Source organism: Natator depressus, chromosome 6, assembly GCF_965152275.1.
Source record: "Natator depressus isolate rNatDep1 chromosome 6, rNatDep2.hap1, whole genome shotgun sequence".
In the NCBI taxonomy this organism is placed as follows: Eukaryota; Metazoa; Chordata; order Testudines; family Cheloniidae; genus Natator; species Natator depressus.
Window position 1 is genome coordinate 119,277,855 of NC_134239.1, and position 15,496 is coordinate 119,293,350.

The 15,496-nt window shown below is 44.0% G+C and overlaps 1 protein-coding gene across 1 annotated transcript in view; it reads left to right on the forward strand.

Moving 5' to 3' along the window:
• The window catches only part of RTN1 (reticulon 1), a 198,197-nt gene that overhangs the window by 101,171 nt on the left and 81,530 nt on the right, over window positions 1–15,496 (forward strand). The window contains exons 2-3 of the mRNA XM_074956420.1: window positions 8,891–9,658; window positions 14,496–15,278. Coding sequence (XP_074812521.1) covers window positions 8,891–9,658; window positions 14,496–15,278 — 1,551 coding nt within the window. The remainder of the gene's footprint in view (window positions 1–8,890; window positions 9,659–14,495; window positions 15,279–15,496) is intronic.

Consider the following 15,496-nt stretch of genomic DNA (forward strand, 5'->3'; position numbering starts at 1 on the left):
TAAGGTGCCACAAGTACTCCTCATCTCATAAATGTATCACAAAGTGATTGCCAGCCAATTGCCGTTGATTCTGTCCATATTTGACCATACTGTACATGGCTGAGTTAAATCTTTCACACAGGCAGGCTCATGAGAGTTCTGTAGAGAAGTGTGAATGTAAAAGCTGGATTTGCAAATAGTAAGTTAGTACAAAGAGCACCATCTGCTGGTAGATAGGCGTATCTAGCATTGTTGTAAAGGATGTAAGTTCAATGAAGTTGTTTTTGCACTGCAAAAGGCTGATCTGCATTGAACAGGTAGTATCTGTAGATACGGTGTAATGGTGAAGGCCTCAAGGCCAATGCCTCCCCCTATGAAAATTTAGTAGATTTGATCTGAAAAAAGATCAATGAGGTACAATCAACATTGAACCTGGTGTTGCTATTTTTACAGTTATTTTTCAGAATAGAACTAGATTTTCACACTCATATGAATTAATCCAGCAATCCTATATTGGAGGCCATCACAGTGGTATCTGAGTGCCTGTCTATATTTAAATAACCTACCTTTTTGACAACTTGATAAAGACCTGTCAACATGGATCCTGGTTATTTTATACATGCGCCTAATAATTTTCTTGGCACATGCAAAAGATTCTAAACTATTCACTGGGGGAGATTTATCAGACCCTACTTTGCAGAAACTATAATAATCATTCATTTGAATTAGCTATTTTTCTCAGCTATTATCCTCAGCTAATTTTTGTTCTGTTCCATTACCATGGAGCACTTAATCTTTCATTGATCCAAATTGGACATCAGTGGCCTTTTTTAAATTCAGAAAGTTACTCTATATGGAACCAACGATTTCTAAATTAGTTTGGTCATCAACTGTTTAATAGCTTCAGAATTTAGCCTTTAATGGAGACCATTTTGGTCAGTCAATAACTTAGCCCTGATGACACACAATAGCCATTTTCAAAATCTCTTATTCTTTTCAATTCCTGAAAACACATTTAATAAATGTTAGTTTAGCATAAATGTAGAACTCCCGTAGAGTTCCATGGCCATTTAATCAGTCACATAGTCTCTTCGCTACATACCAGTAGTGAAATTAATGGGGCTTTTACCATTAACTTCATTGGGACCAGTATTTTGCCTCAGGAGCAAAATTCACCCAGTACAGAAAGTCAAGGCCTATGTACCACTTAAGTCAGTTCTCAAAACAAAGGTTAAGTGGGATTTACCTGGTGCATGATCCTTGGACTGGCCTTTTGCAAAAGGGGTGAATTTCTCATAGGGAGAATACAAACAATGAGCCTTTAGATCAGCGGTGGGCAAACTACAGCCTGCGGGCTGGATCCAGCCCCTGAGGGCTTTGGATCCGGCCCGTGGGATTGCCACCCCCGTGGCACCGCAGGCCCCACGCCGCTCCGGGAAGTGGCTGGCACCACGTCCCTGCGGCCTCTGTTGGGGGGCAGAGGGCTTCATGCGCTGCTCTTGCCTGTGGGTACCTCCCCCGAAGCTCCCATTGGCTGGGAACGGGGAACTGGGGCCCTGGCCCTGGTGCATGCCACTGCCACCCCAGAGCCATTCCAGGTAAGTGGCACTGTGCCGGAGCCTGAACCCCTCCTGCACTGCATATCCCAACTCCCTGCCGTGAGCCCCCTGCCTCACCTCAGCCCTCTGCCACACCCTGTGCCCCTCCTGCACCCCAACCCCCTTTCCTGAGCCCCCTCGTACACCCCGCACCCCTCCTCCGCCCCAACCCCTTGCCCTTAGCCCCTTCCTGCACACCGCACCCCCTCCCACACCCCACACTCCCTCCTGCACCCCAACCCCCTGCCCCAGCCCTACATTCATGGCCCTGCATGCAATTTCCCCACCCAGATGTGGCCCTCGGGCCAAAAAGTTTGCCCACCACTGCTTTAGATAATGGACAACTTTCTTTCTGATAAAGATAAAAGTTCCGTGTTAGCAAACTAGAGTTTTCTGGAGAGATTTAAAAATCAGCTGATTTCCCTACAGTTTGGGTAGTAAACCATTACACTAGACAGGCACATTTTAATCTCCATTAGCCATCTCCACAAACATGTGCTGGATCAACACTCAGATATATTATTTCTCCAAGACTTGTATTACAGGACATCATGACTGCTTCTCTCTGTCAGTGAATTGCTTTGCTTTACCTGAATTGGCAGGCAAAGTTTTGGGGGAACATTTGAAACAAGATTAAATTCAGTGTCAGTTACCAGGGCTATTCATCCCTCCCTTTCCCACGGATATTGAACTGAATCTGAATAAATTTAAAAAGTTAGAGGGAGTCTGCTTAATCACTAGGCTCTGAATACACCACTCTTCGATAAAAGGGTAGCTATCTGCACCGAGCTAGATCCTAGATACATCTAGCCAGCAGTTATAGATTTCCCGATCTTTAATGACCAGACTAGTAGCTTATGTATTAATATTTTCTTAAGAGACACTTTTACAATTGGAGTTAAAGTTTCTACAGTCATTTCCTATATAAATGTGGATCTGCACTGAATCCTTTTAATAAGTCAATTTATTCATACACAATCTTATGAACCCTGCAGCGGTCCTGGGAGTTGGGATTTCTCAGTGTGCTATGCTAATTCAAAACGCTACTGACACCTAGAAACAACTCTAGTTTCACCCTAGTAACATCAGTTAGAAGTCTGGTTTCTGATCTGGCGTTGGGAAATGATCAAGGATCAACAGGGAGCTTGTTAAAAAGCAACAGTTATGTTTGATACCATCAACTACACTATTGTTTATTTTCAAAAAGTGTAAATAATATTTATTAGCAGTTATTATTACATGTTTTATTTTTAACTTTTCTGCTGAAAAGCTAAACAGATACCAGCCTCTAAGAAAAATATTAGTAATCATCTGTTTTGCTGTGCTATAACCACTAAGTATCAGTGACTTGTTGCTAAGCCAACAATTTCGATTACCGTTGCACTAAGCTATTGACCAGAAATGCTAAGATCTTCTAAGGCATGGTCATCTGACATATGTATGCTGTGGGTAGAGCTGATTGAATACTGCAAACAAGCATTTGTGAATATTGGTTTTGAATTTGCTTTGTCTGGATCAGAACCCCCAGCATTCCATGAATCTTCACAGGAACAATTTTGTGTTTGCAGAAAGAGAAAGTGTTTGTGAATACTCATGTGACTGGTGACTGGCTGCTGTGTGTTAGATTTCTGGGTTCTAAGAACTAAAGTAGGGTTATATTGTAACCTTTCAGGGAGAATATAAATGTTTTTTATTCTACTTCTACCTTCTCTGTGTATGCTGTGAACATAACAGGCTACGGTATGGGGCCTAGTGGCAAATCAGATGGTCCCGTGGTTAGGGCACTGTCATAGGACTTGGGAGATGCAGATTGAATTACCTGCTTTTAACAAAAAAGAAAAAAGAAAAGGAGTACTTGTGGCACCTTAGAGACTAACCAGTTTATTTGAGCATGAGCTTTCGTGAGCTACAGCTCCGATGCATCCGATGAAGTGAGCTGTAGCTCACGAAAGCTCATGCTCAAATAAACTGGTTAGTCTCTAAGGTGCCACAAGTACTCCTTTTCTTTTTTCTTTTTACGAATACAGACTAACACGGCTGTTACTCTGAAACCTGCTTTTAACAGACACCCTGGGGCAAGTCACTTACCCTTTCTGTGTATCAGGTTTCCATATGTAAATAGGAATGATAGCACTTCCCTAATTCACAGGGCTGTCATGAGGATAAATACATTAAAATCTGTAAGGCATTTCGATACTACAGGCCATATAAGTAGCTAAGATAGATACAGCTGTTGTTAAATAGCAGGCAAAGTGTCCAGAATTTCTAGGCCCAACACTGCTTTTGGCTCCAACCATATTGAGAGTGATTTGGTCAGCAAAGTGTGTGGGGGGGAGTTATTGAGCGAGTAGCTCTGGCAGGTGTGCCTGTGTGTTCTTTCAGCACCAGCCCGAGGAGTGCACCACTCATAGGGGAGAGGGCATAGAGGAGCCCAGAAAAGACAAACTGAAAATGAGGGCTATGGAAAACTGGGGTTTTGACTGAATGAATGTTTCCATGACAAGCATCTGCTTTCCTGGCAAGCTCCAAATTTTCAGCAGAAAACAGAACATTTTTGGACAAAAATTGAAAATGTTCCATTTTTTGTGGTTTTCTGCTAAAAATGTTTGTTTTTTCAATGAAAAGGTGAATTTTTTGCAGGAATTTTTTTACCCCCAATCAGCTCCAATAAGCCTGTCTTGCAGTGGGTGTTATCTCCTAGAGGAAAGGATGGGCACCTGAACACAGGTGCATTGGGGACAGCTCCTCAATCCTGCCCTTTAGCACAAAAGGGTCATAAAACTTGGAGTGTGAAGCCCTCAGCATGGGAGGCATAGAAGGGACAAAGCTGAGGGGGTCTGGCTGGAACACTGCAGTAAGCCCGTGTGCCATCCCCAGATCAGATCCTTAGAGTCATTGGCTGCTGGGTGCAAATTAGAGCAGCTCTGAAACTGGGGGACAAATCAGCCCCTGGCTTGCCTCAGGATGAGGACGTAAATGACATAAAGCTGGTTTTGCTTTCCCCTTTGGGTCCTGTGCAACATGGAGCTCACCTGGACCCAAGGACCTTCGAGTCTGCTTGATGGTAGTAGGGTTTAGGCTAATTCTAATCTGGTATGAATCTGGAGTCACTCCACTGAAGACAATGAAGTTATTCTGGATTTGCACTCGTGTAATAAAAATAAATAATTATCTGCCTTTATATGGTATTTTACAAAGTCAGGGAAACATTATTAGCCCTATGTAACTAAGAAGGAATCTATAGCAGAGAGAGGCAGTGACTTGTCCAGAGTCACATAGCAAGTCAATAGGAGAGTCTGGAATAGAATCCAGATGTCCTTCACTCCTAGCCATATGTTCGTTTCACAAGCCACCACCACCCCTGAGATCAGAATCTGGCTAGCATGTTCTCCAGTGGTGTGTGAACTTGTCTGTGTGGTAGTTTTTATTGCATGATTGAAAGTCCCACTCAATGCCTATTGTGACCCAATAACCTCTCAGTGCCCACTGGCAAGGGGGTTACAGAAATGTCTTGATTCTGATGTGTACATTCTGATTCATCAAAGAATATCATGTGAGGTCCTAAATGAAAGCCAGGGCCACACTGCTCATCAATAGCACTGTGAAATGGATGTACAGATGCTAGGTAAGGAGTTAGGCAGGTGTGCTGAAAATATGTTCTTAGTCTTTTTTCAAGGCAGGTTGACCAATAGGTTTTTTGTCAGACAAGAAATGTAGATTAACCACTGTAAGCTAACACAATGACTAGCCATTTACAGGTGAAGTCGGAGAGATATGAAAACAACAGGCAAGCAGCACATGGGAAGAATGATCCACAGGTGGTTACCTTGACTCTGAGTTCAAACAAGGAGCTTTGCAGATATAAGCAGAAGGCAAAGAAAAAACACCTTTATTCTGCATCTAGGAAGTAAACAGGCCGAGTGTTTACATGCATAAAAATGGGATCTCCATTAACTCTGGTTTAAATGCTGCAGAAGAGTGGGATAAAACTTCTTTACGCGAGAGGTTAACCTGTCAAATTTAGTCTCTAAAAAGCATGATATGATTTTGTTTTATATGTAACTGTTTGTTTCCAACATTCTTACTGTCATTTGAATTGTGAATCTTTGATGATAAACTTGTTGTTTTCACTATAATTATATCTCAGTGCTGTGATATTAAGCCTGGTGCCACTCCTGAGTTGAAACTGTTGTGTATACTGTTTCTCCAGGGACAGCCGACCTGGTATTTCTGTGAGAGTTCAGTGGACAAGGGGCTGAACACTACATGGGAATGGTTCAATGAACTGGGGGATTGGGATGCAGCTAATTGTTGCTTTCAAGACAAAGCAAGGGCTGGCATAGCCCAGAGGAGAGTGTGAGAGTGACTAACAGGCTGGTGATGTTAGGAAACTGAAATCCAGTTAAGGGGATAACCAGGTGGCTCACAGTCCTGGATACCCCAAGAAGCATCACACCTCTCGCAGTATTTCTGCGAGCTAAAAACCTGGCAGTGCATTCATTCCAGGTGCAGGACTCCCACTGATCTCAGTGGGACATATGCAGAAGGATTGCAGGCTTAATGTCTTCAGATCAGACTGGATGCCTTTCTGGAAGATATGTGTTAGACACAAGTTATTGGGCTCCCTTCACGGCTAACTGGGTAAAAATCTATGGTCTGTGATATACAGGAGGTCAGACTTGGTGATTTAATGGTCCCTTCTGGTCTTAAAGTCTAGGAAAATCTATGAATCTATGATTGGGCGCTAGGGACTTTAACGTACACAATACATTTTTTTCTGGGAAATGTGTTCACAAACTGTGCCTGGAAAATAAAATGAAACAGAAAGGCATATTCATGAATATTTATATTTCTCCTCAACACAAAGCCATTGAGTGGTTATTTACTGCACTTTGTTACTGTTTTAATGGCTTTCTTCTGACACTCAGTGATGGCAGTGGTTTTGTTTTGACAGCATTATGTTTTAGGGAAGGCATGAGCATGTTGTTCTATCATTGCATTGCATAGTTCTCCCCAGGGGTGTGGTGGTAAAACAAGAAGTGGGTAAACTAACCTTTCTAGTGTTCCAGGCCAAGCAGTGCCCTTATTCAGAATGGGTTTAGGCTGGAATGACATCAGGGTGAAAACTGGATGTGCTATTAAAATGCATTTTTGGCTGAGCATAATGAGTTGGTAGATAACACACCCATCAGTTGTGATGGTCATACAGCCAAGATTTGTTCATCACAGGAGAGTAGGAGTGATTAATTGCTTTATTCCTTAAATTAGAGGGGGATAAATACCATATTCCCCAAATGAGAGGTGGGTAAACTCCATACTATGATACTATACTTATGCTATACTACTGCATCTCCCTTAACAAGGAGTTAAAATCCTTAAATAATAATTAATCCATCCAACTGTTTAGGTTGATATTAACAATTATCAACACTCATACTTTGTAGCTCATACAGAAGTTACTAAGTGATGTACACCACACTCCCTTGAGATAGGTAAGTATTAATTTTGAGCACCCAACATTCTCTTTTACAGATGGGGAAACTAAGGCAGAAAAGTTTCCAAAGTGACCTCAAATTCTGGGTGAAAGCACCCAACATTCTCTTTTGAAAATCTGGCAGTTAGCATCTGACAAATCAGGTCCTCAGGAACCAGAGCTTCCATTGGCTTCAATTGTAGTCATGGGTGCTCAGCACCCCCTGGAAATAAAGCCCCACATTTAAAAGCTGGGCACCCAGAAATTGAGATGCCTATAATTAGAGGTCTCTGGTGAAAGTTAGGGTCTAAACAACTTACCCAGGGCCTCAGAGATGGAACTGGAACACAGGAGTGGCTGATTTCCAGGCTGTGCTCGTTTAAAAACATTCAAAACATTCAAAAACCAGTCAGAGAACACTTCAATCTCCCTGGTCACTCAATAACGGATTTAAAAATGGCAGTTCTTCAACAAAAAAAACTTCTAAAAACAGACTCCAACGAGAAACTGCAGAACTGGAATTAATTTGCAAACTGGACACCATCAAATTAGGCCTGAACAGAGACTGGGAGTGGATGGGTCACTACAGAAACTAAATCAATTTGTTAGTCTCTAAGGTGCCACAAGTATGCCTTGTTGTTTTTACAAAAACTAATTTCCCCTTGCTACATACTCACACCTTCTTGTCAACTGTTTGAAATGGGCCACCTTATTTACATTGGCCTCATTAACACTACAAAAGTGATTTCCACTCCTTCTTGTCAACTGTTGAGAATTGCCTACTTCCAACTTAAATTGAATTGGCTCGTTAGCACTGACCCCTCACTTGGTAAGGCAACTCCCATCTTTTCATCTGCTGTGTATTTATACCTCCCTACTGTATGTTCCACTCCATGTATCTGATGAAGTGAGTTTTAGCCCATGAAAGCTTATGCCCAAATAAATTTGTTAGTCTCTAAACTGCCACAAGGACTCCTCATTGTTTTTGCTGATACAGACTAACACGGCTGCCACTCTGAAACCTGTCATTTGACACACTAATTTAGCACATGTGATCATTGCTTCTTCTAGTGGCTGGCCCCAGCAACTATTAATTATTAGTATTAGTATTTATTAATGATACAATAACACCTAGAGGCCCCCTGCTGAGATCAGTTAGCCCATTGTGCTGTGTTGCCCCAGGCTCTGTCCCAGTGAGCTTAGAGCCAGATTTGCAAAGATATTTAGGTGTCCAAAGGTACATATAGGCATCTCATGTGCTTTTCAAAAGCACCCAAGTCAGTCAGGAAGCCAATACCTTTGAAAGTGTGGCCTTTTGAGTCTAAGTAGACAAGACAGATGATGGGCAGGGAGACAGAGGTGAAATGACTTACCTCAGGACACAAAGCAGGTCAGTGCCACAGCCGGGAATAGAAACCAAGTCTTTTGACTTATTTCACTGATCCACATTGCCTCTGCACATGAACCCTTCCCCCTTTTTAGTACCGGGAGCCAGCAACTAAAACACCCCCACTGAATGTTAGTAAGGGGGCAACAGTCCCCTTACACTGTTACTGATGAAGGTTCCAAGTTCATTTGTCACTGATAACTGTCTGTGTGTCTATTTGACCATTTTGCAATTACATTCAACCTGGGCCTTTCACTCACAGTGCTTGGAGTTTCCTTTCACACATGTGTGTGAGACTGGGAACTCGTTTACCTTTATTTTTTCTATAAATTAATCGGATTGAAGATTATTTTCCTCAAAATCTCTGGAGAAGGGGAAACTTTGCAGAAAGAGCAATTAAAAGGAGTCACTTTGCCATTTCACTATGTATTCTTTTTTGTGTGTTTTCTTTAGGTGATGCAGAGGCCTCTCACCTCTTTGATTACAGTTCCACTAAAACATCTAAAGGAGGAGACCGGTCCTTTTACACATCTCTGATATCAGATGACCGTTACACCTCTCCACCAGATTCCACCTACTTCTCGGGAATACTGCAAAAAGAGAACAGCCATGTTACTTGTTCAGACAGCACAGAAGGATTTAACACACTAGGGCACTCTATTCAAGATGTGATGGGATTTGAGTCCCGTGGGTTGTTTAGCTCAGATTCAGGAATAGAGATGACTCCTGCAGAATCCACTGATGTCAATAAAACCTTAGCAGATCCCATGAAAGTAGAAGCTTATAAATACATGGACATAAGTAGATCAGAAGAGGTAAAATACCAAGAAAGATGCAACACAAGCTTAGAAGACAAGAATACAAGCTTTATCGATAAGTGCCCTGAAACAGCAGCCAAGTTAGAGCATATTTCTGGATCAAAGAAACTGGCTTTTGAGGAGACAAAAGTGGCCAAAGGACAAAACTTTTTTGAAGAATCAACTGTTCCATCCTATGCAGAGGAAATATTTGGTGACCAACACAGTGCCTCATTGATTACAGCACCGGTCAAGATTACACTCACTGAGATAGAAAGCGTAGGGGAACCTGCAAACAAAGAGTTACCTCCAAATAAGCAAGAAACAGGGCTGAAACCAAGCCATGAAGTGGTTCCAACAGTGACTGTGTCAGAGCCAGAAGATGACAGCCCAGGTTCTCTCACACCACCATCTTCTGGCACAGGTAAGATGTCCGACACCCAGTATCTTACTATGCTAGAAAGTGATTGGGTGAGATCCTGACCCCATTGAAGTTAATGGCAAATCTCCCATTGACTTCAGCTGGGCCAGGATTTCACCCAGTGTGTTAAAAAAGCACCCCATTTACTTTACAGGTGAGCTCTCTGTGTGTGTTCAGAGACTTATCATTACCTAAACTAATAGCCTGATTTCCAAAGGGGCTGAGCACCTGCAGCTCCCATTGAAGTCAGCTGAACTATGTCAGGTGCTCAGCACCTTAGAGGGTGTCAACGTTGTACTGCTCTTTGCTTCTGTTCACACTGCAGAGCCGAAACCAAATGGACAGAGTGAGCTGGAGTACACATCCCTAACAAAACTCTTAATGCTTAATGTAGGCACAGGCCCCAGTGGGGGGAGGGGGGAAAGCTGCCCCCGGCTAGGGAGACATCGTGGATCCGTGACATCCCTCTGAGAGGCACTGGGCTCCCTTTTTGTACTGGGGAGGGGAGAACTTTATAGGGCACAACATATTCCTTCCCCCGCCACCCCAGCCTCACTTAGTGAGCGGCTATTTAGTATTTCATTTTAGACTCCTCCCCAATGTGTGGCCCCAGGTCTTATTCACTGCACACTGTTCAAACCCCACTCTAGAGCAGAATTAGGACTTTCCTCATGAGTCTTTATGTAGTGCTCATCACTATTATACGTGGGTGCTTCACAAATGTGAGCCTTCCTCTCACCTCCCAGGGGTGTTGTGGTATTATCCCCATTTTACAAAACGTGGAAATGCCATCAGATGGCATCTTGACATCCATCTGGTTCTTCTGCAGAGTTGTAACCTTTAGATCCACCACACAGACCTCTGCCACTTGAGCTAAGGGGGTAACTGATAGCTGTAGTAGGTTTCCGTCCTCTGTGGGGATCAGCACTAGATGGGGATAGGATGCACGCTTTGACAGAGGGTTTCACAGCTATTTGCTGGCAGTAGAGGAATGCTGAGACTCAATAATCTTGGGTTCCAATCCAGGCTCTGAAGGGAAGTGTGCACTGGTGGCCACAGATCCCTCTGCCTGTTTTCTCCCCTTCTCAAGCTTGACCTTCTGCCTTGTGCCCTCTAACCTGTCCTTGTCCCAGTCCCATCTCTTCCACACTTAGAATCATAGAATCATAGAATATCAGGGTTGGAAGGGACCTCAGGAGGTCATCTAGCCCAACCCCCTGCTCAAAGCAGGGCCAATCCCCAATCAAATCATCCCAGCCAAGGCTTTGTCAAGCCTGACCTTAAAAACTTCCAAGGAAGGAGATTCTACCACCTCCCTAGGTAATGCATTCCAGTGTTTCACCACCCTCCTAGTGAAAAAGTTTTTCCTAATATCCAACCTAAACCTCCCCCACTGCAACTTGAGACCATTACTCCTTGTCCTGTCCTCTTCTACCACTGAGAATAGTCTAGAACCATCCTCTCTGGAACCACCTCTCAGGTAGTTGAAAGCAGCTATCAAATCCCCCCTCATTCTTCTCTTCCGCAGACTAAACAATCCCAGTTCCCTCAGCCTCTCCTCATAAGTCATGTGTTCCAGACCCCTAATCATTTTTGTTGCCCTTCGCTGGACTCTCTCCAATTTATCCACATCCTTCTTGTAGTGTGGGGCCCAAAACTGGACACAGTACTCCAGATGAGGCCTCACCATGGTCGAATAGAGGGGAACAATCACGTCCCTCGATCTGCTTGCTATGCCCCTACTTATACATCCCAAAGTGCCATTGGCCTTCTTGGCAACAAGGGCACACTGCTGACTCATATCCAGCTTCTCGTCCACTGTAACCCCTAGGTCCTTTTCCGCAGAACTGCTGCCTAGCCATTCGGTCCCTAGTCTGTAGCTGTGCATTGGGTTCTTTCGTCCTAAGTGCAGGACCCTGCACTTATCCTTATTGAACCTCATCAGGTTTCTTTTGGCCCAATCCTCCAATTTGTCTAGGTCCCTCTGTATCCTATCCCTGCCCTCCAGTATATCTACCACTCCTCCCAGTTTAGTTCATCCGCAAATTTGCTGAGAGTGCAATCCACACCATCCTCCAGATCATTTATGAAGATATTGAACAAAACCGGCCCCAGGACCGACCCCTGGGGCACTCCACTTGACACCGGCTGCCAACTAGACATGGAGCCATTGATCACTACCCGTTGAGCCCGACAATCTAGCCAACTTTCTACCCACCTTATAGTGCATTCATCCAGCCCATACTTCTTTAACTTGCTGACAAGAATACTGTGGGAGACCGTGTGAAAAGCTTTGCTAAAGTCAAGAAACAATACATCCACTGCTTTCCCTTCATCCACAGAATCAGTGGCTCTGAGGAGCTTCTGGCTCCTCATCCCAGGCCCATTATAATTGCCTACGCAAACCCAGTCTTCACTACTCAGGCTTCTCTTCCCCATGTCAGTCTCCTTCCCCAGCCCGTCCCAGTCTCCCCTGCCTCCCAGTCTTCTTCCCCAGCCAATCCCAGTTCTCCACCCTGCCCAGTGCCTTGTTTCCAGTCTCCTTGTCCAGACAGTTCCAGTTCCTCCTTCCAACCTCCTTGTCTGATCTGTCTCTCTCCTTCCCTACAACCTTCAGCCATCCCTCTCTTCCCTGCACCTCCCCCACTTCCCAGTCTCTCTCCTCATCCTATCTCGGTCTTCTCATACTCCCTTCCTCAGCTCCTTGTCCCAGTCTCTTTGCCTAGCCAATCCCTGTTCTCCGCCACCACCCAGGTGCCTGTCAGATCTTTCCCCCCCCATCCCCCCAGCCTCTCCCCGCCAGCTTGTTCCCAGTCTCCTCGTCTAGTCAGTCTCATTCTCCCCCCCCCCCCACTCCTCATCCAGTCTCAGTTCTCCCTCTGCCAAGTGGTTCCAAATCTCCCATTTCCTTTACTGTCTCCCAGTCTCCCCCCTTGATTACCTGTGCAAGGAGACTGGGACCCAAGGCCTCCTCTCCCCCAACTTCCAGTCCCTGTCACCCTTATTCTATCCTTTTCCATCTTTCTCCAACTCTGTCATTTTCTTTCCCCATCCGCCCCCATCCCAGTCTCACCAGGCACCTTGTCACACCCTACACCAGTCTGACTCTTGTCCCCTCTGCCTTCAAGTCAGGCCCGGGGTGCCAGCAGAGGGGTCACTGTGAGAGCATAGAAGAGACGTTTCCTTGCTCTGAGTTCCAGTGCGTGGCCCCACCCTGGCCCTGAGCACCTGGAAGCAACCATTACAGGGAAAGTCTCGCTTTACCCCTGTAGCCCTGGGCTGGAGCAAGCTCAGCTGCTGTGTGGGGATAGCACATTTATGGTCTGGTCAGCTCTTGGAGCTGTAAGGGCTGGAATATGCTTGGTGAGGACAGAATCTTCAGAGACTTTAGCTGCTAAACTCTATGAAGTTTCTGTAGAGCATGTGTGAACTGAGGGGTTTTTTTCAAAGGCTTAGAACCTGGCCACGTTTGGGCGGATTTTCACCAGGACAGCAAAAGGCACGTCCCTGACAAAGGCTACCCCCCACCCCCCATCAAATTTGAAGTCCCTGCTCCAAAACATGGAGACAGTAGAGCTTCACAAAGAAAAGGTTGCCAAATTTTTTTTTTAATATGGGCAAAACAACATATTTTCCCTAGACTTGTTCTCTGAAACAGCTGAACCGTTTTAACTGAAACATTAAAAAAAATATTGGCTTGAAGCAGACACCTAGCATGGAATATTTTAGCCCAAATGGTTAAAGTTAGGCAAAATTATAGGCAACTAAAAACAGAATCTTATAACTGGAAGTGTCGGGCAACCTTAATAATAGGTGGTGTGATCAGCCATTCTTCAAATTCAGATATGCATATATATATTTGCTGTTTTAATAAAAGTTTTATAATTACATAAATCCAAGTAGCTGTTATAGAATATGGTCCTTCATCTGGGACTCCAGAACAGATGATTATTCATTATCCAAATTTAGTATATCGGGAGGGACCTGATTCTGCATTCCTTATACTCCCCAAAACTCCCAGTGTGGACAACAGGAGGCTTGCTCCTTTGTATCCAGATGGAGAGTGACCAATATAAATATTAAAAATGGTTTAAATATAAAAGGTCAAATTATGTCAGTCCAAATCATGAGATCTTTCCTCATATTTCACTGAGCCTTTACCCAAGACAGCCCGCATTGGCTTTAGTGGGTCTTTGCTTGAATAAGGTTAATTTCCATTGTTACACTGTGTGCATCATGAACAAGGTATTTGACAAGCAGCTCACATTGGATCTGAGTCTTTCTAATCCATGGTACTGAAAATTCAATCCCAAGTGTGAATTGCAGTGCGAGTGAGAATATTGCCTTATTAAATAGAATATTGCATGTTGCATACAAAACACTGAAATGAACGTCTGTTGCAAGAGGTTGCTAAGAATTTTTTCCTCTATAAATTCAAGAAAATGTTTCCGAAATACTTACTCCGTGCATGCATGCATGCCCCTGTACATGCACACCCCGAGTGTATATTTATGTGTGTAATTTTTATCTTGATGATTTTCCCATTTAAAAAATAGCTAATCTTATGTTGCTGGGAGACCTTGGACATACGATGACACTGACCTCCTTGTAAAGCACATTTATGTCCATCCATAGATCTCAGAGCTAGGTATAATTGTTTTATTATTAAATGTAACTTTGCCGGCTTGTATTAAATACATTTAATAATACTTTAGCTGAATCTGTGTTTGATTAGGCAACAGACAATGATTTAGAGCAATCAGAAGTTATCTTTGTTAACAACATTGTGTTTTCTCTCTCTCTCTCTCTTCTCTCTCTCTCTCTCTGCATGGGATAACAGAACCATCTGGCTCAGAATCTCAAGGTAAATACAGCCTGTCAGAGGATGAGCTTATCAGTGCCATTAAAGAAGCAAAGGGCTTTTCCTTTGAAACCTCTGAAGTCCAGCGTTCACCAGGACTTTACACAGAAAAACAAGATCAGAAAAGCAAGCCAGGGCGTCCAGCTGTTTCATCCCCCTTAGATAACGAAGCCAGCAGTGCTGAGTCTGGCGACTCTGAGATAGAGCTGGTCTCAGAAGACCCGCTAGCTGCTGAAGAGGTGCTACACTCCAGCTACATGACCTTCAGTCATATTGGAGGACCTCCCCCTTCGCCTGCTTCTCCTTCAATACAGTACAGCATCCTGAGGGAAGAGCGTGAAGCTGAACTCGACAGCGAACTGATTATCGAGTCATGCGATGCCTCTTCAGCTTCCGAAGAAAGTCCCAAGAGGGAGCAAGATTCTCCTCTCATGAAACCAATAATCATGGACATAATCCAGGAAGAGAGTGGTTCAAGACCTGATGCTTCCGACTTTGAAGTAAGTAAGACAACAGAGAGTAGGATGAACAGGGAAAATCTAGCTGAGTCTGCTTCCTATCTGAAATGCTCTTTTGTTGCACCCAAAGTAAGTGTGGAGCCACCAACCTCTGCCACCAGTACCGAAGAACTAAAAGAAAAAATAATTCAGAAGAAGCCACTTGAAGCAACAGTTGTTAACCAAAGTAAACTGCCTTCTAAGGACTCTGGGAAAAGAAGTCCCTTGGCTTCCCCCTCGCTGCCGTTTTTAAATAAGCAAAAAGGTAAATGCAGAAATGTATGTTGTCTCAGTAACACGTTCTCCTTGAATGCCGCTAATGGGGGATGTGTATGATTAACGTAGGAGGGTTTTTTAATCTAGCAGGCAAAGGCATAACAAGATCAGTGGGCTGGAGTTTGAAGCTGGACCAATTCAAGCTGGAAACAAGGCACGTATCTTTAACAATGCAGGGTAATTAACCACTGGAACGGCTCACCAGCG